Genomic DNA, 26656 nt, shown 5'->3' on the forward strand with positions numbered 1-26656 from the left:
AAGTGTGGACTGTTGAACAGTGTAGAGATTTAATTAAAAAGTATCATCACGAGAGATTGGATTGTATTTCATTTGAAAATTTCGAGGAGTTTATTTGTGGTGAAGCAAACTTGGCACAATACCCACACACAAGTACTGTCTATCAAGATACTTCCAAACCGTTGTCCTACTATTTCATAAATTCATCCCATAACACCTACCTTTCAGGCCACCAATTGAAAGGTCTTTCCACCAGTGAAATGTATACAAATACACTCAGACAGGGTTGCAAATGCGTTGAATTGGACGTTTGGGATGGTAATGATGGTGATCCAATCATTTTCCATGGTAATACATTAACAAGTCAAATTAAATTCTCTCATGTTTGTGAAACCATTAAAGCTAGAGGATTTGAAACTTCACCATATCCTGTCATACTCAGTTTAGAAGTTCATTGTTCAGTACCTCAACAAATCATGATGGCAAATCATATGAAAGAAATTTTTGGTGAAATGTTACCAACTCCATTACCAGAGGGTACAAAAGAATTACCAACATTAGACTCATTAAAATATAAAATTTTATTGAAAGGTCATACTTCTCATACTCATGTGAGTGCTGTTGGTAATTCATCAGCATCATCATCTCAATCAAATATTCAAACTGATGACAATGATGATGATGGTGCTGTTGATTTAACAGAATATGATGAAGTTGATGATAGAAGTGCATCATCATCATCCTCATCATTCTCTTTATCATTTGGTAGTAGTGGTAAAAAGAAGAAAATTACAAAAATTAAAATTGCACCAGAATTTGAAGAATTAATTTATTTAGTTTCACATGGATTTAAATCTGGTAATACTACAAAAGAAATTCCATCATATAAAATTCATTCATTGGTTGAGGAGAAAGTTAAACAATTGGTACAATCTGAACCAAGAGAGGTCGTTGAAGCATCACAAAATCATTTACTTAGAGTTTATCCAAGAGGTACTCGTTTCGATAGTAGCAATTTTGATCCAATGCCAGGTTGGAGTATTGGTTGTCAATTGGCAGCTTTGAATCAACAAACTTCATCGGAACCAATGTGGATCAATGATGGTATGTTCTCAGATAATGGTGGTTGTGGCTACGTTTTAAAACCACCTTGTCTTTTACCAGGTGAATGTGAAACTTATGACCCTACCTCACCAGAGAGAATCAAGTCAAGTAAATACTCAAGACTCATAGTAAATGTAATTAGTGCAAGACAATTACCAAAGTATACTAAATCAACTAAAGGTGAAGTCATTGATCCTTATGTTACCCTATCAATCGTTGGCACTCATTTCGATCAAAAAGTTGAAAAAACTAAAGTTATCGACAATAATGGTTTCAATCCACATTGGGGTGAAGAATTTGAATTCCCACTTTACAATTCTCAATTATCAATGTTATTAATTCGTGTTGATGATAAAGATAAAGTTGGTCACAATAGAATTGGTCATCATTGTATTAGAGTTGAAAATATTAGACCAGGTTATAGAATCTTAAAATTAAAAAATAATTTTAATAGAACAATTCCATTAGCTAATTTATTATGTAAATTTACATTTGTTGAATAAAATAAAATAAAATAAAATAAAATAAAATAAAATAAAATAAAATAAATAAAATATAAAAAAAATAATAAAATAAAATAAAATAAAAAATTAAACACTATTGTTTATTTAAAATCAAAAATGAAATTAAAAATAAAAAAATCTTAAAAATAAAAAAAAATATATGTCTTATAAAAAAAAAAAAAAAAATCCAAAAAAAAAAAAAAAATTAATAATAATATTAGAAAAAATAAAAATTTAAAAATTAAAAATGAAAAGGTAGTAATCAAAAACTTTGGTATTATAATGGTGTAAATGTGGTCAAAAATATCTCAAAAAAACGAAACAGTAAGGGTTACAACATTTTTTGGAATTTTTTTTTTTTCTTTTTTTTTTTAATTTAAAAATTTTTTTTTTTATTTTTTTATTTTTTATTTTTTTTTTTTAAATTAATTTTTTCAAAGTTGTGGCACAACATACATACACACACACACACACAAATTAAAACAAGTTTTTTTCCTCGATTTAATTTTTTTTGTTTCTATTTTTATTATTTTAAAAACCTCATTAATAATAATAATATAATATTAATATAATAATAATAATAAAATATCTGTACATATTATTGTTTTTCATTCATTTTTCGATTTCTTTTTTTTAAAACTCATTCAAAATTTTATATAATATAATTTAAATAAATATGTTAAATTCAGTCGGAGGTAGTGTCGCCACTAAAGTTGGTGCTTCATTTTTACCAGAGAGTTCTCTCTTAAAAACAATTGCAAAATATGCAGCTTGGGCTACTGGTGCCTGTATGTATTATTAATAATAATAATAATAATAAATTAAATTAAAAAAAATAAATAAAATATACATATAAAATAATAATAATAATAATAATAATAAGAATAATATTAACAGTATATTACAATTTAATAATAATAATAATATATAATTTATAGTACTTGTTTTATTAGGTGGTATTTCAATTTTTGATTCACATTGGATTATTGGACCAATTTGTATAGCATTAGGTGGTGTTATGCTTGTTATTGAATTTGCAGTACCATTCGCTGCTCAATTCCAATTATTTTTAACAGTATTTGAATATAAAATTCGTGGTATTATGTATGTTTGCTTCTGTGTGCCTGCATTTTTCACAGTTTTTACAATTGCACCAGGTCTTGGTTGTATCTTTTCTGGTGGTATCTATGTGATTTTAGGTTTTGTCAAGAATGAAAAAGCTGAATTACCTCAATATAATAAACAAAGAGATGTTGAAAATGGTCATATGAATTCTTCTGATAATAATTAATAATAAATAATTAATAATAAAAAAAAAAATAAAAAATAAAAAAATGTACTTCGAAATACTTTTTTAAATATTTAAAAATGTATGACAATTTATCATACATACACATTATACAATATATAATTTTTCAATTGTCTTTATTATTTTTGAAGTTCAATTATCCGTGAAAGGGTTTATTTTTATTTTATTTATTTTTTTTTTTTTTTTTCAAACCCAAAACATTGTTGAACAATTTTATTTTTAATTTTTTATATTAATTAATTTTTTTTTTTTTTTTTTTTTTTTTTTCAAAAAAAAACCTTTTTTTTTTTTTTTTTTTTTTTTTTTTTTTTTTTTTTTTTTTTTTTTCATATTAATTCCTTCACTATAGTGAAAATTTTGTTTTATTTATTTCACTAAGAAATAATAATAACAAAAGTTAAGAAAGAAAGAAAAAAAAATGACTGATAAAAATAATGAGAATAAAGTGAGTGGATTAGATAATACCCAATTTTTACATGACATGAAAATGGTTATACCACCAACAACTACTTCAACACCAACACCAACACCAACACCAATTCCAACAAATACAAATACAACTACAACTACAACTACAACAACTACAACTACACCAACACCAATTCCAATTAAAATCAATTCAAATATATCATCAACAACTATGAATGCATTGGATAAACTTCAACAATCACCATCACCATCGGAACATAAGATATCATTATTAAATTCATTAAATCAACCAAACAGATTAAGAACATTGAATAGAGCATCATCATTACAAAATTTATCAACTTCTAGTGACGGTACTAGAAATCATATTGATAAGCATTCTATACATCATCATGGTGGTGTAAAGAATAAGGAAGAGCAAGAACAAGAAGTAGAAGATAAATTCAATTTAATAAAATATGATGCAACCAATTCAAATCATCCAACACCATCTTCAAAATATGATTTCGTTAAAGTTAAAGTACAATTAGAGAATCATTATTATGTTTTATCACGTTTTTTAATTAGTAGAGTTTTAAATGTCACAAAAGTTGATGCTGCTGATTCCGTTAAAATCTCTTTAGCTTTAAAAAAAACTTTAGTTGATCAAGGTCGTTTAACAATTACTCAATCTGAATTAGAAAATGAATTATTTAAACTCTTACAATCATATGGTTATGGTAAAGAATATATTGAAAGATATAAAATGACAACACAGTAAGTAAAGAAAAAAAAAAAAAAAAAAAAAAAAAAAAAAAATAGATAATAGATTAAATAAATAAATAACTAATTTATTTTTTTATTTTATTTTATTTTTTATTTTAGATTTCATCACCAAAGAGTACCATTAATTATTTTAATATCAGGACCAAAGTATATAGGTAAATCATGGTTAGCAACACAATTAGCAGAGAGATTAAATTTATCAACAGTATTACAAACTACATTAGTTCATGATTTAATGTTTACTATTATTAAAGAGTTTCAACCAAAATCATCAGATGAAGAAGTTACAGGTAGTCATCCATCAAATTTATTTGGTATGCCATCAGATCCACCAATTGTATTTAAAAATCATAAATCTAAAGAGGAACTTTTAACAGAGTTTAAAAAGGAATGCATCATGATTAGACATGGCGTTGATACTGATATTGAGAAATGTTTTGAAGAGGGTAAAGCAATCATCATTGAAGGACCACATATTGATCCCTCTTTATTCATTGAATTAATCGCTGAAAGAAATATGATCTCACCAATTCAATTTGTTTTTGAAAAAACTCAATCAAATGAAGATTTAATTAAATTAGAATTGGAAAAACAAATTTTATATCAACAACAACAAGATCTTTTAAAACAAAGAAATTTAAAAAATAATACTTATACTTTTGATAATTCAAATATAAATAATAAAGATAATACTCAAAATATAGATAAAAATATAAATACAAATACGAATAAAAATATAAATGATAATAATGATAATGATAATGATGATGATGATATAAATAAAAAAAATACAAATGTAGATAATAATAATAATAATAATAATAATAATAATAATAATAAAAATAATATACCGATTGTACAAACAGTTATACCCGATGAAATACCACCATCAATAAATGATAATAATAGTAATAATAAAGATAATAAAGATAAAGATAATAAAGATAAAGATAATAATAATAATTTAAATAATGAAGATGAAATTAGGAGAAAAAAAGAAGAAAAAGAATCAAAGAAATTAGCAACAGCAGCATTAATTAATAGTTTAAGAAAACCAAAAGCAAAAGGTATTGTAATACCATTTGTTTTAAGTATTGATCCAAAGGATCATAAATTTTTAATTCAAAATTGGTTATCAACAAGTCCATACGATCAAGCAAATGCTGAAAAAGCATTTGGTTCTGATCCAGAGAAACAAACTGAATCCATTTTAAATAATTTACAAACTATTCAAGATTATCTTTGTACTGGTGTACCACCTTTTCAAAGAGTTGAAGTTAATTCTCATTGTTTATTAGATACTTTAGATGTATTACATAGTGCTGTTTTAAAAAGAATTAATACTGCTTATTCTGGTCATGTTAAAGGTTTTGATTATGAATCTTAAAAAAAAAAAAAAAAAAAAACAACTCCAAGTCTATATTGTTTTTTATAATAATAATAATAATAATAATAATAATAATAAAAAAATAAAAAAAATAAAAATAAAAAAAAAAAAGTTACAAAAAGGAAAAACAAATAAAAAAAAAAATAAAAAAAAATAATATGTTTTCTAAAAATAAAATGATAAAAATAAATTTCAAAAAAAAAAAAAAAAAAAGAAATCAAGGGAAAACTCTTAATGATATTTTTTTTTATATATATATTTTTTATTATTTTTTATTTTAATTTATTTACATTTACCAATTAAAGAACCCATTTTACAATAATCACCTTGTTTAACATTAAATTGGAAATCGTTTGCTTCAAAAATTAAAACTACAGTACTACCTAAATGGAATTGACCAATTTCTTGACCTCTTTCTTGTGGGATAGGTTGTTCATAATTGACATCATAACTATGACTACCAACACCACCCCAAGAGAAATATTCTAAATTTTTGCATCTAAAATCACGAGTTATACAATTGGTTTGAGTTTCTTGATCAAAATTCAAAGAGATTGATCCAACATTATATGCACCAACTGCTGTCATTGAATAAAATCCTTCTTTCCATTCACCAGTTAAAACAATTCTTTCATTCAATGCGAATAAACTTGGAATTAATTTTAAAAATGCTTTATTAACTGGGAATAATGTACCTAATAAAAATAAAAATGAATTATTAGTGTATAATTCATTTTTTTTTTTTTTTTTTTTTTTTTATGTTTTAATGTATTAATTAAATTACCTGGAAAATGATGACGATTTTCAATTGTCCAATCTTCAGAAGAATGAATTCTATGATAATCACCTGGAGATAGATATAAAATACAATGAAATAATTTTGAATTTTTATTTTTTAAAAGTGTTTGTGGATCACAACCTAAGAAATGAGAGATTGAATAAGTCACACCTTTGACTTGTTCAACTTGGTCACCAACGATTTCACCACAAGCTAAAACACGACCATCAACAGGACTGACTGTACCTTGATCCGAATGAATTGGTCTTGCACCTTGAATAATCTCTCTTGAGAAGAAATCCGCTAATGATGGATAACTATCTAATGGTTCGGGTATTTCATCTTGATTACATTTAAATATATTAATCCATGCTTGATATAATGGTTTTCTCATGAATACTGGTAATGTTTTTCTATTTATCATACCCCATAAATATGATAATCCTACTCCTAAAAAATCCCATCTTACAACTTGTGGTGGCTTCTTTATTGGTACATGTCTTAATACCGATCTAATTGATGATAATGATTTCTTTGATACGTTGGCTGACGTTTTTAATACCTTTTTTATAACACTATTACCTTGTTGTTGTTGTTTCTCTGTTGTAATTGTTGTAGTAGTAGTAGTTGCTGTTGTTGTTGTAGTTCTTTTTTTTGTCATTATTTATTTATTTTTATGTGTGTAATTTTGATTAGTTTTTTATTTTTTATTTTTATATTTTTTTTTTTATGATTAGTTTTTTATTTTATTTTTTATTTGTTTTTATGCTTTTCTAAATAATAAAAAAAAAAAAAAGTGGGTGGATTATAGATTTATTTTTTATTTTTTATTTTGGAGGAAGTGTTGTGTTATCGTTGGGGTTGATAAAAAATAACAAATTTTTTTTTTTTTTTTTTAAACCAGGAGCAAGAAAAAAAAAATGATTTTTTAAGATTTTTTTTTATTTTATTTTATTTTTTTTTATATTTTTATTTTCATTTTTTTTTTTTTTTTTTTTTTTTTTTTTTTTTTTTTATTCCATGGGAACTGAATCTTTCCAACCCATTGCTTTTTTTTTTTTTTTTTTTTTTTTTTTTTTTTTTTTTTTTTTTTTTGTTTTTTATTTTTATTTTTTTTTTTTTTGGTTTAAATGTTCATGGCCATGATCAATATTTAATGTAATTCTTTTTATATAAATAAAAAATATGAAAATATCAAAAAAATTAAAAATTTAAAAATTTAAAAATATAAAAAAAAAAAATGGAAAAAATCAAATTCGGCCCAAAACAAAAAATATATTTTTGATATTTTATATTCCAATTAAAAAAAAAAAAAAAAAAAAGGTATCATTTTATAAAAGAAATTTCTTTCTTTCAATTAGATATTTTTGTTCTATATATTATTTTTTTTTTTATTTAGAAATTGCGTTCATAGGTGAATTTTCACAATTTTTTAATTTCACCAAATATCATTTTCTAATTTTTTTTCTTTTCTTTTTTTTTTTTTTTCTTTTTTTTTTTTTTTTTTTTTTTTTTAATTGGATGGTAAAATGTTAACATCTTTTTTATTTTTTTTTTTTTTTCCACCAATTAGAATTGTTTACAAATTGAATAAAAAAACGTTCTCAATTGATCCCCATAAATTTAATAATGATGATGATTAATTACAAAAAAAAAAAAAAAAAAAAGATCTTTTATTGTAACCAATAGAAATAAAAAAAATATTTTCAAAGTATTTTATTGATAAGGGGGTCTAAAAATATCTCGAGCAAAAAAAAAAAAAAAAATAAAAAAAAATAAAAATAAAATTAGTTCGCCATCACAAAAAAAAAAAAAACAATAGTAAAAATTATTTTTTTAATTTTTTTTAATTTAATTTAATTTTTTTTTTACTCATCTTTTATTTGTAACATTATTTCCTTGTATTGTATTTTTAATTGATAAATTTGTAATTGTAATTTTTAAAAAAAAAAAAAAAAAAAAAAAAACCAAAAAAAAAAAAAAAAAAAAAAAAAAAATAATCCTGCAATAAGAGGAAATAAAAATTTAATTTTAAGGAACAAAGAAAATAAACTTAAAAACCCAAGAAAAAAAAAATGAATGAAGATGGAGAATCATCATGGATGAGCACATGGCAAGGTGAGGATGAAAGTTCAAAAGACGGAGCCGATGATACTTTTCCAGCATTAAGAGGAAATATTGGAGATTGGTCATCATTTATGATAGCCATGGATGATGAAGATGGAAAAGAACTTACAAAATCATTATCATCAATTAATTTAAAATTAAATAAACAATCTGCTGGTAATACTAGTAGTAATAATTTTGGAGCAAATCATCCACTTTCATCAATCCAGTCATCAGCAAATACATCAACAACATCATTAACAAGTTCGCCAAATAATAATAATAATAATAATAATAATAATAATAACAATAATAATATACCAAGTAAATTAAAAGGTTCAACTGGAATTTCTTCACCTTCACCTTCATCACCATCAACATCATATACAAATTTAAAGGGTAGTTCAGGAATTTCAACAGCTCCATCATCACCATCAACTTCGTCAACAAGTTTAAAATCATTTTTTGGTGGAAATTCAGGAGGAAATTCATTACAAAATTCACCATCGGCTTCATCAACAAATTTAAAGGGTAGTTCAGGTATTCAAAATCCAAATAAACCAATAATTGGTTCATCAAAACAAAAACATGTTCACCAACAATTTTCCAAAACCAATTTTTCCAATTTATCAGCTTCCATTCATTATGATGCAAATAATTCATCCTCTTCATCACCAACATCAGGTTCACCAATTACTCCACCAATTTCTTTATCAAATTCACCAAATCTTCAAAGTATTCCAAAAATGAATTTAAGTAATAATAACAATAATAATGGTTCATTTAGTTCATCACCAGGTAATTTAGCATCATCACCACCATTATCATCATCTAAAGAATCTGAAACATCATTTTTTAATTTATTTAATAGAAAGAAAAAAGAAAAAGAAAAATCATTTACTGGTGGTAATATTTCAGGTCATCAACAACAAAGTACAATTAGTACTTTATCAATTGATATTCATGATGGTAGTTCAACAATGTCATCACATATGGAATTTTCATATTTGGAAGAACATGAAGATACAACATCACATGCATCAGGTTTAGAAATGTCAATGAGTAGTGATAAAATTTATGAAGGTTGGATGGAAATGTATATTCAAAAGAAATGGAAAAAGAAATGGTGTGTACTTCGTGGCATTCATTTAGAATATTATAAAGGTTGGTGGGAAGATCAACAAGGTGCACAAGATAGTGAAGAATGCGGTAAAATTTTATTAAATTATTGGTATACCTTTTCAAAACCAGTTTTAACCGATGCTAAATTCCATTTTCATATTACTCAAGGTTCAGAAGTTGAGAAAGCAACTGGACTTGGTAATGTTACAAAACTAAAATTTAGATTGGAAGAAGAACATATTGCAAAGAAATGGATTGATGAATGTGAGAGAGTAATTAAAAAGAGAAAAGAAACAACAGTAACACTAAGACCATTGGCTGAACATAAATCTGGTGGTATTTTAGGTAATATAGGTAGAGGCAGAAGTAATACTGTTTCAATGCCATCATTTGAAGCGGTTCCAGAATCAAAAGGTCCAAAAGTTTGTATACCAAATGAATTGGTAGATTGTTTAGAACCCGATGAAAAGATACTTTTGGATAAAGTTAAACTTTTATTGGATGAATTTCCACCAAAACCATTACCACCTGGTGAAACACCATCATCTTATCGTGCAAAACCAAGATCAAGTGATGGATATTATCGTGTTTTATCATTGGATGGTGGCGGTTTAAGATCAGTTATGGTTTGTGTATTAATTGAACGTATAGCTAAACGTTATCCAAAGTTTTTAGAACATGTTGACGTTTTCACAGGTACATCAGCTGGTTCTATCGTTGCTGCTGGTTTAGCATTTGAATTCCCACCAAAAGGTACACGTCGTGTTTTAGAATTGACCGCATTACCAGTATTTGGTAAGAAAAGACCAGGTTTCAATATGGGTAATGCAAAATATTTTGCACGTGTTTTACGTGCCTCTTGTTATGTTTTCTTCCAAGATAGAAAGTTTTATGAAGCACAAAGAAAACTTGTAGTACCAGCTTTTCAATTGGATAGTGCATGGCCACCCGAAGCTGCCCAATTACAACCAGAAGTTCGTAGATGGCAACCACGTGTTTTCCATAATATTGGTAAATGTGAGGGTTACCTTGAAACCGATGTAATTGGTGATGTGCTATTAAGATCAGCATCAGCACCAACTTATTTCCCATCTTATCAAGGTTATATCGACGGTGGTGTATTTGCAAATAATCCAGCGCTATCAGCAATTTCATTGGCAATGTCACCAAGTTTAGATCAAATTCCAGCGGATAAAATCATTTGTCTTTCAATTGGTACAGGTTCATCTTCACACTATATGGAAGGTGGCCAAGATTATGATTGGGGTCTTTTAAATTGGGCACCAAAATTGGGTAATCTTTTAATGGGTTCACAAGTTGATTATCTCACTCAACTTTGTGAGAATATGTTGGGTCAAAGATTCCATCGTTTAAATCCTGAATTGGGTGAAAATACTTCAATGGATGATCCAAAATTGGTTTCAGAATTAGCAACTCTTGCAAATACTATTGATCTAACTAAAACTTTTGAATTTGTTGAAAAATATTTCATTTTACCAGAAGATCTTGAACAACCACCAACTTCACCAACATCAACCAATATTAACTCTACACCAAATTTAAATCTTGGTAATCTTAAACCAGACTTAAATGATACAACTTTATCACCAAGAACTCTATATGTAAATAATAGTACAGGTAGTTCAGAATCACCACGTAATATAACACCACGTAATATAACACCACGTAATATTTCACCAAGAAATAACGATATTGATTCTTCAATACCATTAACTCCAAGATAAAAAAAAAAAAAAAAAAAAAAAAAACATATATATATATAAATATATAACAATATATATATATATAATAATATAATATAATATAATATAAAATAAAATAAAAAAATAAAATAAAAGAATATATAATTTAATCATATAATAAAATATAAAAAAAAAAAAAAAAAGTTTATTTTTATTTATTTAACATTTTTTCTATTGTCATTTTACTTGAGCAATATGGACATGGGCCATTAATAGAACTTGAACCAATTACAGTTGTGGGTAATGAAAATAACCATTCACTAATACAATGATAATGAAATTGTTTACTACATTTTAAATTATTACAAGTTACATTTGGTAATGAAGTCATTGATTTTATATTATTTTCATTATCAAGTTTGTTATTATTATTATTATTATTGTTATTATCATTATTATTATCATTGTCATTATTATTATTATTATTATTATTTGTTTCTTGTTGTAAATTTTGTGGTAAATGATGAGTATAACAAATACTACATTGAATTATAATTTCTTCAATTAATGTATTATCCATTGATTTCAAAGGAAATGATAGTTCTAACATTTTTTGAAAATTATCAATTGGTGAAGATCTTTCAAACCATTGTTGAGCACTATATTTTTTATTCCAAAGTTGATGTAATGGTTGGGTTTTTGATGATGGACCAATGAAATCAACTTTATAGGGTGCAATTCTTGGTTGATTTGGGTTAACTTCGAAACAAATAGAACAACCGTTACCAATTGCAATTCTACGAAATATTGATGATCTTCTTGGATTAATTGGTTCTAATACCCATGATTCACTATCAATTTCTTCCATAAAATTAAAGAATTCTTGATATTCATAATCTATCATAATTTGTATCTTTTTTAAAATATTTGAAATTGATATTGAATTATTATTATTATTATTATTATTGTTTTCAAAATTATTATTATTATTTTTATTATTATTATAAAATGAATTATCATTTGTTGAAGTATTAATTGATCTTAATTTTGTAATAAATTCTGTTGAATTTAGTGGTAAATCACATTTTACGAATGGGAATTGAGTTGGATAACCTATTGGTATACTAAATTCAACAATGAATTCACGTTCTTTAATATCTAATAGCATAATTTCAAATGATGATAATGATTTATCAATGTTTATAACTTTATTCCAACCAATTTCATCAATTTCATTTGAAATTAAACTAAATGTATCAAATGGTAATGTAATTATTTTATTTGAAGTTGTCAATGTTGATGTACCTGTATTTATTGTAATTCTATCTAAAATATCTTTTAATTCAAAAAAGAATTGTTGTATATTTTTACATTGAATAAATCTCTTTAATATGTTAAATTGAGGAGAAAAAAAAAAAAAAAAAAAAAAAAAAAATCTGTTATTATTTTTATTTTAATATTAATATTAAATTTTAAATAATGATAAAAACATTTTTAATAACTTGAACATGAGGTAATAATATATCATAAAGTTCTTTTGTACAATTAAATTCTAAATCTTCAATGTATAAAGTTGAAGTTGTTTCACTATTTATGCTATTACCACAACCATTTGATAGTTTAATTTCGATTGGGTATTGTTTACCTAACACTTGTATAAAGCCTGAATATTCACTCTGTTGTTTGTTGGTTGGTATTAAAAGTGGAAATAAAGGTTCTTCATTTAAATTCATGTGTCCTATCTGTTTTTTAAATATATATAAAATGTTTATGAAGAAGAAAAAAAAATTAAAAAAAAATTTTTTTCTTTTTATTTTTTTTTAATTTTTTATTCTTTTTATTTTTTTTTTTTCAATTGAATTTCCCAAAAAAAAACAAATATAGAAAAAAAATAAAAAAATAAAAAAAATTGATTTTGGTTGAATTCTTTTTATTTTATATTTTTATTTTTTTTTTTATTTGAATGTTCTTATCTAGATTATTTTTAAAAAAAAATAGAATCAATTTCAGGAAATTAAAAAAAAAAAATAAAAAGTTTTAAAACCACACTTTATAAATTTAAATATCTGGGTAATATAATCTGGGAAAAAAAAAATTAAAAAAAAAAAAAAAAAATTAAAATAAAAAAAAAAATAAAAAAAAAAAAATAAAAAAAATTTTAATTCGAGAAAAAAAAAAGGTTATCGACATTAAATTACCCATTTGTTTTTTTTTTTTTTTTTTTTAAATACACATATTGTAACATAGTTTAACACCATTTCATAGTGTGGGGGTGTTTTAATTTTAATTTATTATTATAATTTCTTTTATTATCTAAGATAATAATATATTTATATATAAAAAAAAAAAAAAGTATTCTCAAAAAAACACTTTTTTTCATTATTTTTTTTTTTTTTTACCAGGTTTTTCAATATAAAAAAAAAAAAAAAAAAAAAAAAAAAAAAAAAAAAGAATGATGAAACATAAAGGAAAAGATGTTTTAAAAGTTAAAGTTGAAATATTAGTTAAAAAAGTAGGCAATTTAAAAGAATTAAATGGTGGATCAGTTTTTGTTTATTGGAGAAGAGGTACATCTAAACAATCAGGTGAAACACATCATATGATAGTTAGAAATGGTGAAGCCATTTTTGAAGAGAAAATTTCATTTGAGAGTAAATTCTTTATAGATGCTAAATCTCAAAAACCTGATGAAAAGAAATTATCACTTCAATTAAAAGAAGAGAAAAAGAAATCACAAGGTAAAGTTTTAGGTAAAATAGAATTGGATTTAACATCATACATGAATTCAAAACATAATCAACCAATAACTTTATCATTTACAAAAGGTTTAAAACCTGAACCACAAATATTTGTATGTATTAAATTCTTATATATATAAATATATATATAATATAATTTATGTATATTAATTCTTTTTTTTTTTTTTTTTTTTTTTTTTTTTCTTCATTATAATAATAATAATAATAATAATAATAAAAGTGTTCATTTAATACTATACCATTAAAACATAATAATAAACCATTAATTAAAGTAGGTGGTAAAGATGCATCAAAAGATCCAAGAATAGTTAGAACATTTGGTGGTGAAGATTACTTTTTAGATAAAACTGATGATGAATTATCAGATACAACTGTTGATACTTCTATGGCAAATGATATTGTAAGTTTTCTTTTTTCTTTTTTTATTTTTTATTATATATTAATATTTTATTTATTTATTTATTTATTTTTATTTATTTTAGACATCAAATGATTACTCAGATGAAGATATAAATGATGATTTAGGAGAAAGTAAAAAAGATTTAAAGAATGAAATTGATAGATTATATAAAGAGATTGAAGGTATAGAGAGTGAAAGCTATGAAAGATTACAAACTATCAAAGAGAAAGAAAAAGATATAGAATCATTAAAAAAACAAATTAAAATTTTATCTGAAGATAATCTTGAAAAAGATATAAAAATTGAAAATCTTTTATTAGAAAAAGATAATTTAATTGAACAACAAGTTAATGAAGTTGCAAGATGTTAGTAAAATAAATTATAAATTATAAATAATAATAATAAATAATAATATATAATAATAATTATTATTAATATATATATATATTTTTTTTAATAGATTCTTCTGATCCAACATCAGAAGTTGAAATATTAAGACAAGAAAAGATGGAAAAGATAGCGATAATTACAGCACAGGAGAAAGAGATATCAAAATTAAAGAAGCAAATTAAACAAACTGCATTATCTAATACAGAATTTTCAAGTACGTCAGGTGCAGATTTAAGAACTAAATATCAAGCATTGCAACAAGAGAATGAGCAACAAGAAAAGTTGATATCACAATTGGAAAAGGAGAAACAGGATTTAATAGAAAAACAACAACAGCAACAGCAACAACAACAGCAGTTATATTCATCAGCATCATCTTTATCGAATATTGGTGGAAATGCAGGATCGTTAAATAACGGTAAAAAGATACAAAGTCCAGAGATTGTGCAAACTAAATCGAATAATACATCAGGATCAATTGAAGAATTGAGAAAACAATCAGCAGCTTATAAACAAGAGTTGGATGAAAAGGCATTAGTTGAAAGAAGTATATTTTTAGGTGAAGTGCAATTCAGAGGGAATTTACCAGTTAGTGGTATTAATTTATTCGATGGTTTGATCGCATTGGGTGTATTGAAAGATTATAAAATTGGTGTCAGAGTTTTCTCAAGTATTAATATCGCATTTGAACATACTTTTAAAAAGTCATCATCAGATTCTTCATTATTGGCTTACTGGTTATCAACTTCATGTTTATTATTAGCAAAAATTAAAAATAAAATGGAATTAGATCAACCACTTGCCAATGGTGGTGGTGGTGGTGGTGGTGGTAATTCCAGTCCACAATATGACCAAAATGGTCAATTATCACCAATTTCAAGTTTTGAATATAATTTAAAAACAATTATCTTTAAATTTTATTCAAAATTAGTTCAAAATGCTTATAATAAATTATCACCAGTTTTGGTTAAAAGTATTTTACAACATGATATTCTAGCATTTAATAGTGGTAAAATTTCAAGGAGAAAATCAACACCTGATATTAATTTAAACAATATTAATTCAAATAATAATAGTAATGATGGTGCTGGTGGTATTGGTGTTGGTGGTGTTATTACAACATCTGGTAGTATACCATCTTCACCTCAACTTCATTCTCATAATAATAATAGTAATAATAATAATAATAATAAAAATAATAATAATAATAATTTTAATAGTAATTTAACAAGTAATACAACATTAGATATTTTACAAGAATTCTTTGAAATATTAAGACAAAATTATGTTCATCCAAGTTTAATTGGTCAATTTTATTCACAATTATTTTATTATATAAATGCATGGTTATTAAATTCATTGAATAATATTAGAGGATTGTGTTCGGTGGTTAATGGTTTCCAAATGAAGATTGAGTTATCAAAGATTCAAGATTGGGTTTCAATTAGTCATTTAGATGAATCAATTAATCAATTGGAACCAATGATTGAAACTGCTAATCTATTGGTAATGGATAAAGAGTTGTTATCGGATGAGGAAGTACTTCACCAAGTTTGTCCATCAGTTTCAATGTATCAAATTAAACATTTACTACAATCTTTTCAAACTGATCAAATCAATAGTGAAGAAATACCTGATTCTGTTTTTCATTCAATTGATAGACTAATTCATATTAGAAATGAACCATTACATGCTGATATCAATTTAGATATCTCTTTTATGCATCAATTATCTTTAGATTTCTTAACAAAAGATCCCCAATATGGTAGAGAAAGAAAAGATAATACAACTACTACTTTTAATATAAATTCTTATAATACTGGTAGTAGTACTTTTAAAAGATTTTAAAATATAATAAAAAAAAAATAAAATAAAAATAAAAAAAAAAAAGAGATTTTTAAAAAAAAAAAACGTTGAAAATACTTTTTTGAATTTTTTTTTTTTTTTTCTATTTTTTTTCTAAACACAAAGATATTTAAATTTATTCTCTGAATTTTTTTCATTTTTTTTTTTTTTTTTTTTTTTTTTATTAAAAAAAAACTTTTTTTTTTTTTTATTTTTATTATTAATTAAAACTCTTTATATTTTTAAAAAAACATAATATATTATTTATTTATTTATTTTTTTATTTTTTTATAAATATATTATATATATATATATATAAATTTAAAATGATAAAAAATTTAATTTCAGCATTTTCACAAGGTGTTGGAATTCAAAAAAAGGAATTACCATCAACAATAATTTTAAATAAAGATGATTATAAAGAAGCCAATTATTATAATTATTATAGAAATTTAGAATTAAATAAACCAGATGAAGTATTAGCAAGAAGAATTGCAGGTTTAGCACCAATTGCATATCAATATTATAATGTTTCAAGTTTTGATAATAATCAATTTAAAATTGTAGATTTTTCAATTGATTCAAAATTGAATGATACATGTTTAACATGTGTTTGGACACAAACCTATAAGAATGAATCAAAAACACCGGTTGAAGCAGTTTATAGAATTCCATTATCACCATTATCAACGGTATCAGCATTTTCAGTACAATTCAATGGTAAAACATTACATGGTAAAATAAAAGATTCAACCAAGGCACAAGAGAAATACGATGATGCAATTGCAAGTGGTGGTCAAGCATTCCTTGCAGAGAAATCAAAAGATGATGATAACTATTTCAATTTTAAATTAGGTAATATACCACCAACTGAATCATCAATTACAATTCATATCACTATGATCTCTGAAATTGGTAGTCATTTAAATTCATTACATTATCTATTACATCGTTACTGTTTTCCACAATCGTCAAATTATAATTTTTCATTATCATTATCAGTGAATTTAAGTAATTCAATTAAATCAATTTTTTTTGATGGTGATAAATCACATTCACTTCAATATGAAAATAAAGAGAAAACAAAATGTATAATTCAATATAAAAAATCACTTGGTTTTAATACTCAACCAAATATTCTAATTGTATTTGAATTGGATGATTTAAATAAACCACAATCATTTATTGAAAAATTATCAATTAATAAAGAAGATATTAAAAACAATCCACATTCAGATTCAGATTCAGATTCAGATGATGAAGAAAATAAAAAAGAAAATGAAAAATCATCATATGCAATTGCATTAAATTTTTTCCCAAAATTTGAATCAATTAATAAAGAAGATATTTATCAAAAAGGTGAATTTATATTTTTAATTGATTGTTCTGGTAGTATGAGTGGTAATCCAATTGATTCAGCAAGAAGAGCATTGGAAATTATTATTAGAAGTTTAAATGAACAATGTAAATTTAATATTTATTGTTTTGGTTCAGGTTTTAATAAAGCTTTTCAAGAGGGATCTAGAAAGTATGATGATGATTCTTTGGCCGTGGTTAATAGATATGTTTCAAATATTAGTGCAAATTTAGGTGGAACTGAATTATTACAACCAATTAAAGATATCTTATCAAAAGAGATTGATCCAGAATATCCAAGACAAATTTTCATTCTTACTGATGGTGCTGTCTCTGATAGATCAAAATTAATTGAATTTGTTTCAAAAGAATCAAAAACAACTCGTATCTTTACCTATGGTATTGGTAGTAGTGTAGATGTTGAATTGGTAGTTGGTTTAAGTAAAGCTTGTAAAGGTTATTATACACTAATTAGAAATAGTTCAGATATGGAAACTGAAGTAATGAAATTATTATCTATCGCTTTTGAACCAACACTTTCAAATGTATCTTTTGATTGGAGTCAATTATTAGATCTAAGCAATGGTAAAAGTACAACTATAATTCAATCACCTACTCAAATTAGACCAATTTTTAATAATGAAAGAATGATGGTTTATGCTACTATTGAACTCGATAATGATATTTCTAATAACATTGAAAATCATGGTCAACCAGTAATTGTAACAATGAATGCTGATGGTCCATTAGGTGATAGATTATCTTATCATGTCGAATTGGATTTTAAAAATTATTCACAATCTAATAGTATTCATACATTGGCTGCTTTTAAAAGAATTCAAGATTTAGAAGAAATTGAAAGAAAATCTTCAAAAGAAACTGAAAAACTTGAAATCATCAAATTGGGTAAGAAATATAATTTGGTTTCAAAACATACATCTTTAGTTGTAACTTCAGATTCTGATTCACCAACTGAAGATACAATGAAAGTTATAAATATTCTTCCAAATAATTCTCAACATCCAATTATTGTTGACAGATGTCATACTTTTGCTGTTAATTTTAATTCACCACTTCAGTACCAACAACAACAACAACAACAACAACAAAATTTCAATAGTGGATTTGCACCACCACCACCACCAATGATGTCATCAGGACCACCACCACCCCCAGGTTCATCTTTTGGTGCACCTCCACCTCCACCCCCAGGTGGAGCTTTCCCAACATCATCAATATCAGAAAAAAAATCATCATCACAATCATCATCATCATATTTACCACCAACAATGTCATTGTCAAGAAAATCATCATTGTCACCATCATCACCATCAAAAAATTATCCAAGCCCTAAACTCTCAAGTCCTTCTTTATCGTATGGTTCAACTCAATCAGAAAGCACTCCATCAAATGATCCATTAATTTCTTTATTAGCTAAACAAAAAGCAAATGGTTCTTGGAGTAAATCATCTATTCAAGATCAATTCTCTTCTGCTATTAGTAAAATACCAAATGAACTTTCTGCTGTTGAAGACGTTTGGGCAACTTTATTAGTTATCTCAAAAATTATGAAAACATTTGCTTCTCAAAAATCAAAATGGGAACTTAGTGTTCAAAAATCAAATAAATGGGTTAAACAACAATTATTAAAATTAAATCTTTCTTTTGATCAATTTTTAGAACTTGCAAAATCAAATGTATAAAATAAAATTTAAAAAATTAATTAAAATAATAAAATAATAAATATATTTAAAACAATTCAATTGATTGTAACATAAAATATCTTATTTTATTTAAAATTTTTAAAATTTATTGATGAGTCAATATTTAAAAAATAATTTTTAAGATTTGCATTTAGATATTTTTTAATTTTTAATATCTTGATTTTTTTTTTTTTCTTTTTTTTATTTCTCGAAGCCCCATTTTATTTTTAATATATATTTTTTTTATTTAGAATATGATTTGAGAATATGGTTTGAGAATAAGAAATATTATTTATCTTTTTCTAATTATTATTAAAATTTTTTTTATATTTTTTTTTTTTTTAAAAAAAAAAAAAAAAAAAATATAAAAAGAAAATTTTTTTTCTATTTTTAATTATAAAATAAATATTAATAAAAATTTAAAAACATAAAATTTATAAAATATTTTAAATAAAAAAAAAAATCAATAAAAGAAAAATGTCAATTTTAATTACTGGTAGTACTGGCAAATTTGGAAAAAATTCAATCGAATTTTTATTATCAAAAGGTGTTGACCCAAAATCAATAATTGCATTGGTTCGTGAAGAATCAAAAGGTAAACAATTCCAAGAAAAAGGTTTAAATGTTAGAATTGGTGATTATACAAATGAAGAATCTTTAGTAAAGGCTTTCCAAGGTATTGAAAAATTATTATTCATTTCATCAAGTGATATTGAAAATAGAATTGATCATCATAATAATGTAATTAAAGCAGCTAAACAAGTTGGTACAATTAAACACTTGGTTTATACAAGTTTCTTTAGAAAAGAAGAGGTTGAAAAAAGTGGTAATTCTTCAATTGGTTTTGTTGGTAAACCACATATTATTGCTGAAGATTTGATTGAAAAATCTGGAATAAATTATACAATTCTTCAAAATATTCTTTATACCGATTTCTTAACAGAATTCTTTTTTGGTGAAAAGGTATTAGAGAATGGTATTTTTTTCCCAGCAGGTAATGGTATTGGTAACTATGCCATTAGAAAAGATATGGCTGAAGCTGCAGTAAATATATTATTGGATGAAAATCAACAAAAACATCTAAATAAAAAGTATATCATTTCTAATGAAGAAAGTTCATCATTTGAAGATGCTGCTAAAATTCTCTCTGAAATCAGTGGTAAAACTCTTTCATATACAAGTCCAGATGTTGCAACATTTGAAAACACTTTAACTGGTTTTGGTGTCCCTCCAGTTTACATTCAACTATCAGTTGCTTTTGGTTTGGCCATTCAAAATAATGAGTTTAATACCCTTAAAACTGATCTTTCAACATTGTTAAATAGAAAACCAACTACTTTAAAACAATTTTTATTTGAAACTTATAAAAAACAATAAATCCCATTGATTATAAAACAAATTAATTTGTTTTGTGTTTTGTCCACAATTTCGCTTCTTTTTTGTAGGCATTTGTATTACTAAATATTTATGGTGTTGTTTGTAATTTTCATCTTATTTCTTTTTATTTTTTTTATTTACTTTGAAAAGTTAAAAATCTGGAAATTTTCTGATTAACTTGATTCCCAGGTTTTTTTTTTTTTTTTTTTTTTTTTTTAGTGTTAGTCAGAGAGTAATGAGTGAGTTGTTTTATTTTATGAGATGTTTGGGTAGTGGTATTGAGTATAGTGGTGAGTTCTATTGTCTTCTGAATTGCAATAGTTATAGCGAGATTAATGAGTCTAGTTTGTTTTGTTTTTCATGAAAAAAACACTACGTATTATGTTGTAATAATAATAATTTTCAAACAAGTAAGCTTGCCCGAGCTGGTTTAAGGGGTTGCATTAAGGCTGCAATATCATTGATACAAGGGTTCGAATCCCTTAGCTTACAATAATTTTAAAAATTATTTTTCAGGATTATACGATCCTTTTTTTTTTTTTTTTTTTTTTTTTTTTGAATTGGATAACGCAATTATTATTTGCTTCTCCTTGAGATGCTAGATCTCATTTTATTTTATTTTTTTTTTTTTTTTTTACAGGGTCTCTAAAAGAGGGGTTACCTTCCTTTTTTTTTTTTTTTTTTTTTTGGGTTCGAATTTTGAATTGTATTATTACTTTGGATTAAAACCTTTTTTTTGCCCAAACTTTTTTCTAAATTTTTTTTTATTTTATCGCCGGGTTCGGGATTGAGGTTTATGACGTATTTGAATGGTTTTTTTTTTAATGGGGTTTTATCCACAATTTGGCTTTTTTTTTGTAGGCCATTGGGGTGGCTAAAAATTGGGGGGGTGGTTGGGGAATTTCCATTTAATTTCCTTCCAATTTTTAAAATTTTCCTTAAAAAGGTTAAAAATCGGGAAATTTTTGGATTAACTGGGGTTCCCAGGTTTTTTTTTTTTTTTTTTTTTTTTTTTTTTTTTTTTTTTTTTTTTTTTTTTTTTTTTTTTTTATTTATTTATAGAAAGTACTGAGTGAATTATTGTATTTTTTGAGATGTTTAGGAAGTTCTATTGCGTGAAGAGGTGAGTTCCATTGTCTGCTAAATTGTAATAGCTTTAGCGAGATTAGTGAGTCTAATTTATTTTGTTCTTCTGGCCGTTGCTTTGATTTGATTCTTAATGTTTTGTTTATAACCGCTTGTGTCCTGTCCCATGCAGCTCTTTGTGTTTTAATTAGTTCACGTATGACTTGTTGTCTGTGAATTATTATTTCTTTTTCATCGTGAATGAGTTTATTTCTTTTGTGCCAGATTTTATCGAATATAATAGCTATTAAATTGGCTACTAGTGCAATTTGTAGATGGTTTAAAATCTTCACATTCCAGGTGTGAGTGGTGTGTCCACACTTAGTTAGGGTGTAGTTGAAGATTTCTTGTGTGTTTTTGATGTGGGCTTTGCAGTTGAAGAATATATGTTCTGAGGTCTCATCTTCCCCACACTGTTGGCATGGCATGTTGTATATTTTTGGTAGTGCTTTCAGTGTGTATCTCCATAATAGATCTCTACCTTTCATGTTTATTATTTTTTTGATTTCTTTAAATGGAAGGTGTTTGCTATTAATTTTGGTCATTATTTCTTTTTGGCCAGGAGTTGGTATGAATTTGTTGTGTTCAGGAGATTGAGTTGTCATCATATCCTCGTATATTTTTTTTAATTTTGGGAGGTGTTCGTAGTGTGTTTGTTTATTTTGTGGAGTTTTTAATTGGGTCCATGCTTGCTTGCATTGCCAGTGTAGTTGTAGTTGATTTTGTTTTGTTGTTGTTTTGTTGTTGTTGTTGTTTTTGAGTTCCTCTTCCCACAGTTTTATATATGAACTAGGAGTGTTACTTACTCTTTGGTGGAGGTATCTTTCGAATAACCATGCTTTCTGTGCTAGTTCTCTTGTCTTCAGGTTCCATAAGTTTAGGCCACCATTGATATAGTTGTTTTGTCTTCTTTGTAGTGAAAGAGAGTTTTTAGATTTTGTGTTGAAAACGAATTTTACGATGTTATTTTCAATACTATTGTGTTGTGGTGTGGTGTTGATGTAAGTGTGGAACGTTAACTGAGATAGTGCATATGTTTTTGCCATTATGAGTCTGCCCATATAGGTTGATGAAGTTGAGTTCCATGTTACTAGTTTAGCTCTGATGTTGTCTGAGATTGTATTGATTTTGGATTTGATACCCTTATTGTTGAAGTCAAAGCCGAGGTACCTTTCGTTTGATTTTATGACGGTGTATAGCGTTCTGGTGTTCCATTTGAAAGTGATACACGAGCATTTGGTTTGGTTTATTTTTGCGCTGGTTGCTTGGCAAAACTTCTTGATCCATTCATTCATGAGGAAATGGTCCATAAAGTTGTATGCTATTGTTGCTGTATCATCGGCGAACTGTAGTATTTTAATGGTTTCTTTGGTTACACCATTGATGCAGCGGTCATTTATTATAGTAGTTGCCATGCATTCAACCACTAATGCGAAGATAGTGGGAGAGATAGGATCACCTTGTTTGGTTCCTCTTTTTGATGTAAAGCTTTTAGATAATGAGTTATTGATGTACACTGATGTTTCTGATTCATTGAGTAAGTTCATTATTGTGAGGACCATTTTGAGTGGTAGTTTTAGATGTGCAAGAGTACGTAGAATGGCGTTATGTGAGATTGAATCGAATGCTTTTTCAAAATCATAAAATGTTATGATTGGTTCCATATCCTCTTTTGTGTTAATCTCTCGTTTTATTATTTCTATTGTTGAGTTTAAGGTGATGATGTTATCGTGCAGTAGTCTTCTTGGTACGAATCCAGTTTGGAATGGTGAGATTATTTTGTTTAAGAACTTCAGGATCCTATTGTTGATTATTTTCGAATAGATTTTGTAATCGACATTTAGAAGTGTTATTGGTCTATAGTTATCCAGGTTGTTTGGGTCTCCTTTGTTTTTATATATAGTAATCAATATCCCTTGTTTGAAGTCCTTTGGGATTGTTGTGTTCCAGAAGTGATTGTATAGTTTTGATATTATTGGTAGAATTTCATTAATGTGGTTTTTGTAAAATGTTGGAAGGAGTCCATCTTTACCAGGTGCTTTTCCTTCTTGTATTTTTTCAATGCCTAGTCTGATTTCGTATTCTTCTATTGGTTGATTAATTTCGTCCAATATCTTTTGATCAATCCTTTTATTGAATGTTTTTAGGAGTTCGTGGTGAGTGTCTTCGTTGCATTCTCTCTTCTGGTACAGGTTCTCGTAATATCTTCTTGCTACTTCGAGGATATCCTCGTTTTTTGTTACCAAACAATTGTTGCTTGGATCTAGAATTTGAGGGATTTCATTTGTCTTTCTTTGGACTTTTAACCTTCTGGTTAAGTATTTTGATGGTGTTTCTTTGTTGTTGATGTGGGTGTTGGTTTGGTTTGCTTGTTTTATTCTTACTTGTTCCTTTAGAATATTGTTGATCTCTTCTTTAAGGAAGATTGCTCTTGAATCTTTGGCTGTTTCGAGTTTTTCTGCGAGTTCTTTTAGTTTGTTTTTGGTTTTATTGCTTTCTCTAATTTCTATATTAATTGACAGTTTCTTTATTTCATCTTTTAGTTTCAACCATTGTTCGCAAATGTTTAATTTGTACCATTTGCTGGTGTTCTCTTCGAATTTTTTATTGTAGTATTTAATTGTTTTATTAATTTTGAGGCTGGTTGAATTCATTTTGAGAGTTTCTAGGTTTTGTCTCCATAGTCTTTCTCCTTTCTTTTGTTGCTCGTATTCTGGTATTTTTAATTCAATGATTACCATGTTGTGATCAGATTTTAATTTGATTTCCTTAGTAGTAACTATTGGGTTTAGATGGAGTATCTTCTTTGAGACAAAGACCCTATCGATGGTTGATTTGTTTCTTGGAAATGTGATTCCATTCTTAATTTCTGTAAATTCGAATTCGTCGAAGATTGTTTTAATATATTTGTTAAGGTTATTATCCACTGAACAGTCTACATTGAAGTCTCCAGTTATAATATCGCTGTGTAGTATTTCTTCTGTGAGATTTTCCTTATACCATTCATGTCTTTCGTTTGACTTTGCTGGGGCATAAATGGTTGTGCATTTGATCTGTGTTTTTGCAATCATCCATTCGGAAGATATAATTCTTTCGTTTATTGTTTTTGTTGTTGTTTTTATTTGGGTGTTGATGATGATTTGTGACACCCCTTGTCCTGTTTTATCAATTGGTGCGTGGTGTGTTATTTTGTTTTTATATTGTTGATTTATTGAGTAAATTTTATTTGTTTTTATATTTGTTTCAGTTAGAAGTGCTGCGTCCAGCTTGTTGTTGTCTAATACGGTGTTTATTATGCTGGCAGATTGGATGGTGTTGGATCCTTGGACGTTCCAAACACCTATTCTTATTGTGTTTTTCTTTATAGTTTTATTTGGGGTAGATTTTTATCTACCTTTTGAAGTTTCTGGTTTATTTTGTCTTCTAACTGATCTTTACTTTGTTCGTTGTGTTGTTGGTCTTGTGTGTTTGTGGGGTTTTTTGATTTACTGATTTGTTTTAGAATTTCCTTGTTGAAGTTGTCTATATCTTCATCCATTTTTGTTTTTATGCTTTTTTGTCCATATTCACCCAATTTTGGTTTGACTGGTGTTTTGTTGGTCCTGTTTGTTTTGTCTTGTTGTTTGTTTTTTGGTGTGTTTAACAATTTACTTGGTGAATCAATAATTTTCGATGGTGTACCATAGGTTGGGCTGAAACTCATGATATGTTTTATTGGAGAGGAGAAGAACCATTGATTTGAAGGGATTGAAAGTGGGAATTCTATTTTTCTTATTGCATCAGTGTTTGGGCTGGTGAAGTCGAAGATATCATTTACCTCTCTAAGTTTTTCTTCCGTTGTTAGTCTCTTTGTTTCGCCGTGTTGTTTTATTGGTGTATTGTATGGAGATGGTGGTTCAATAGGTTTTTCTGATTTTGTTTTAATTTCTTGATTTTTTATCGATTGGGTATTGATCTCATTCTCTATTCTTGTTAGTTCATCTACGTTTTCTAGTGATGCATCTATTACCTTTTGAGCTGTATCATCTAGGGCCATAAATGTTTTATCATTAGATGAGGAGGTGATTGGTGGGATAATGATTGTTCTTTTTCCTTGTTTTGGTATTTGTTCTGATGTAGATTTTGGTTGTTGTTCATCTGATTGTTTTTTATTTTTGTTTTCTTCTTGATTTTCTGGTAATGAGGTTTGATCTCTCCATCCTTTGTTGGAGTGACCAATTAATGTTAGATTGTCTAGTTCAATGATAGTATCATATTCTTCTACGACTCTTTTCACTGTTTTGATAATTAGAGTTTCGCCTTTAATTTCAGATTTAATTAGTTTACATCCTTCATTTTCTATTACCCATTCTATTTCTGTGAGTGATTTATACCAATCGAAATCCGTATACATATTTTTTGGTCTTAGAGTGGTTATAAATTGTCCTTTTAATTCTGCATCGAACATATTTACAAAATAGATTACTGTACTAATACTGTCTGTGAGAATTTTGAATGTATTATTACTTTTGATTAA

At 25.8% G+C, this 26656-nt stretch overlaps 11 protein-coding genes and 1 non-coding gene across 12 annotated transcripts in view; 8 read left to right on the forward strand and 4 right to left on the reverse strand.

Moving 5' to 3' along the window:
• Positions 1–1586, forward strand: part of plc (phosphoinositide-specific phospholipase C) — a gene marked incomplete at both ends in the record, with an annotated part of 2487 nt that extends 901 nt beyond the window's left edge. Inside the window, one exon of the mRNA XM_629474.1 lies at positions 1–1586. This exon is cut by the window's left edge and continues 693 nt beyond it. Within this exon, the coding sequence (XP_629476.1) occupies positions 1–1586 (1586 nt within the window).
• A 676-nt stretch (positions 1587–2262) lies between these two features.
• Positions 2263–2877, forward strand: DDB_G0292752 (hypothetical protein; the record flags this gene model as incomplete). Its single annotated transcript, XM_629475.1, has 2 exons — positions 2263–2374; positions 2525–2877. 2 exons carry the CDS (start codon positions 2263–2265, stop codon positions 2875–2877), a joined length of 465 nt encoding a protein of 154 aa, XP_629477.1.
• A 436-nt stretch (positions 2878–3313) lies between these two features.
• DDB_G0292750 (hypothetical protein) lies at positions 3314–5476 on the forward strand (the record flags this gene model as incomplete). Its single annotated transcript, XM_629476.1, has 2 exons — positions 3314–4080; positions 4189–5476. 2 exons carry the CDS (start codon positions 3314–3316, stop codon positions 5474–5476), a joined length of 2055 nt encoding a protein of 684 aa, XP_629478.1.
• A 282-nt stretch (positions 5477–5758) lies between these two features.
• DDB_G0292748 (hypothetical protein) lies at positions 5759–6915 on the reverse strand (the record flags this gene model as incomplete). The annotated part of the gene is made up of 2 exons (XM_629477.1): positions 5759–6171; positions 6261–6915. 2 exons carry the CDS (start codon positions 6913–6915, stop codon positions 5759–5761), a joined length of 1068 nt encoding a protein of 355 aa, XP_629479.1.
• Positions 6916–8329: 1414 nt separating this feature from the next.
• DDB_G0292746 (patatin family protein) lies at positions 8330–11227 on the forward strand (the record flags this gene model as incomplete). Its single annotated transcript, XM_629478.1, has 1 exon — positions 8330–11227. One exon carries the CDS (start codon positions 8330–8332, stop codon positions 11225–11227), a length of 2898 nt encoding a protein of 965 aa, XP_629480.1.
• A 169-nt stretch (positions 11228–11396) lies between these two features.
• Positions 11397–13443, reverse strand: DDB_G0292744 (hypothetical protein; the record flags this gene model as incomplete). Its single annotated transcript, XM_629479.1, has 3 exons — positions 11397–12569; positions 12688–12927; positions 13417–13443. 3 exons carry the CDS (start codon positions 13441–13443, stop codon positions 11397–11399), a joined length of 1440 nt encoding a protein of 479 aa, XP_629481.1.
• Positions 13444–13637: 194 nt separating this feature from the next.
• DDB_G0292742 (C2 calcium/lipid-binding region-containing protein) lies at positions 13638–16582 on the forward strand (the record flags this gene model as incomplete). Its single annotated transcript, XM_629480.1, has 4 exons — positions 13638–14036; positions 14165–14344; positions 14427–14709; positions 14805–16582. The coding sequence occupies 4 exons, from the start codon at positions 13638–13640 to the stop codon at positions 16580–16582; spliced, it is 2640 nt and encodes an 879-aa protein (XP_629482.1).
• Positions 16583–16905: 323 nt separating this feature from the next.
• Positions 16906–19638, forward strand: DDB_G0292740 (type A von Willebrand factor domain-containing protein; the record flags this gene model as incomplete). The annotated part of the gene is made up of 1 exon (XM_629481.1): positions 16906–19638. The coding sequence occupies one exon, from the start codon at positions 16906–16908 to the stop codon at positions 19636–19638; it is 2733 nt and encodes a 910-aa protein (XP_629483.1).
• Positions 19639–20115: 477 nt separating this feature from the next.
• On the forward strand, positions 20116–21015 carry DDB_G0292738 (hypothetical protein; the record flags this gene model as incomplete). Its single annotated transcript, XM_629482.1, has 1 exon — positions 20116–21015. One exon carries the CDS (start codon positions 20116–20118, stop codon positions 21013–21015), a length of 900 nt encoding a protein of 299 aa, XP_629484.1.
• A 410-nt stretch (positions 21016–21425) lies between these two features.
• On the forward strand, positions 21426–21507 carry tRNA-Leu-AAG-8. The gene has a single exon. It is a non-coding gene; the product is annotated as a tRNA-Leu (tRNA).
• Positions 21508–22067: 560 nt separating this feature from the next.
• DDB_G0292796 (hypothetical protein) lies at positions 22068–25211 on the reverse strand (the record flags this gene model as incomplete). The annotated part of the gene is made up of 1 exon (XM_629483.1): positions 22068–25211. One exon carries the CDS (start codon positions 25209–25211, stop codon positions 22068–22070), a length of 3144 nt encoding a protein of 1047 aa, XP_629485.1.
• Positions 25212–25501: 290 nt separating this feature from the next.
• On the reverse strand, positions 25502–26533 carry DDB_G0292798 (hypothetical protein; the record flags this gene model as incomplete). Its single annotated transcript, XM_629484.1, has 1 exon — positions 25502–26533. The coding sequence occupies one exon, from the start codon at positions 26531–26533 to the stop codon at positions 25502–25504; it is 1032 nt and encodes a 343-aa protein (XP_629486.1).
• Between the last annotated feature and the right edge of the window lie 123 nt (positions 26534–26656).

This window comes from Dictyostelium discoideum (genome assembly GCF_000004695.1).
Source record: "Dictyostelium discoideum AX4 chromosome 6 chromosome, whole genome shotgun sequence".
NCBI classification, from domain to species: domain Eukaryota; phylum Evosea; class Eumycetozoa; order Dictyosteliales; family Dictyosteliaceae; genus Dictyostelium; species Dictyostelium discoideum.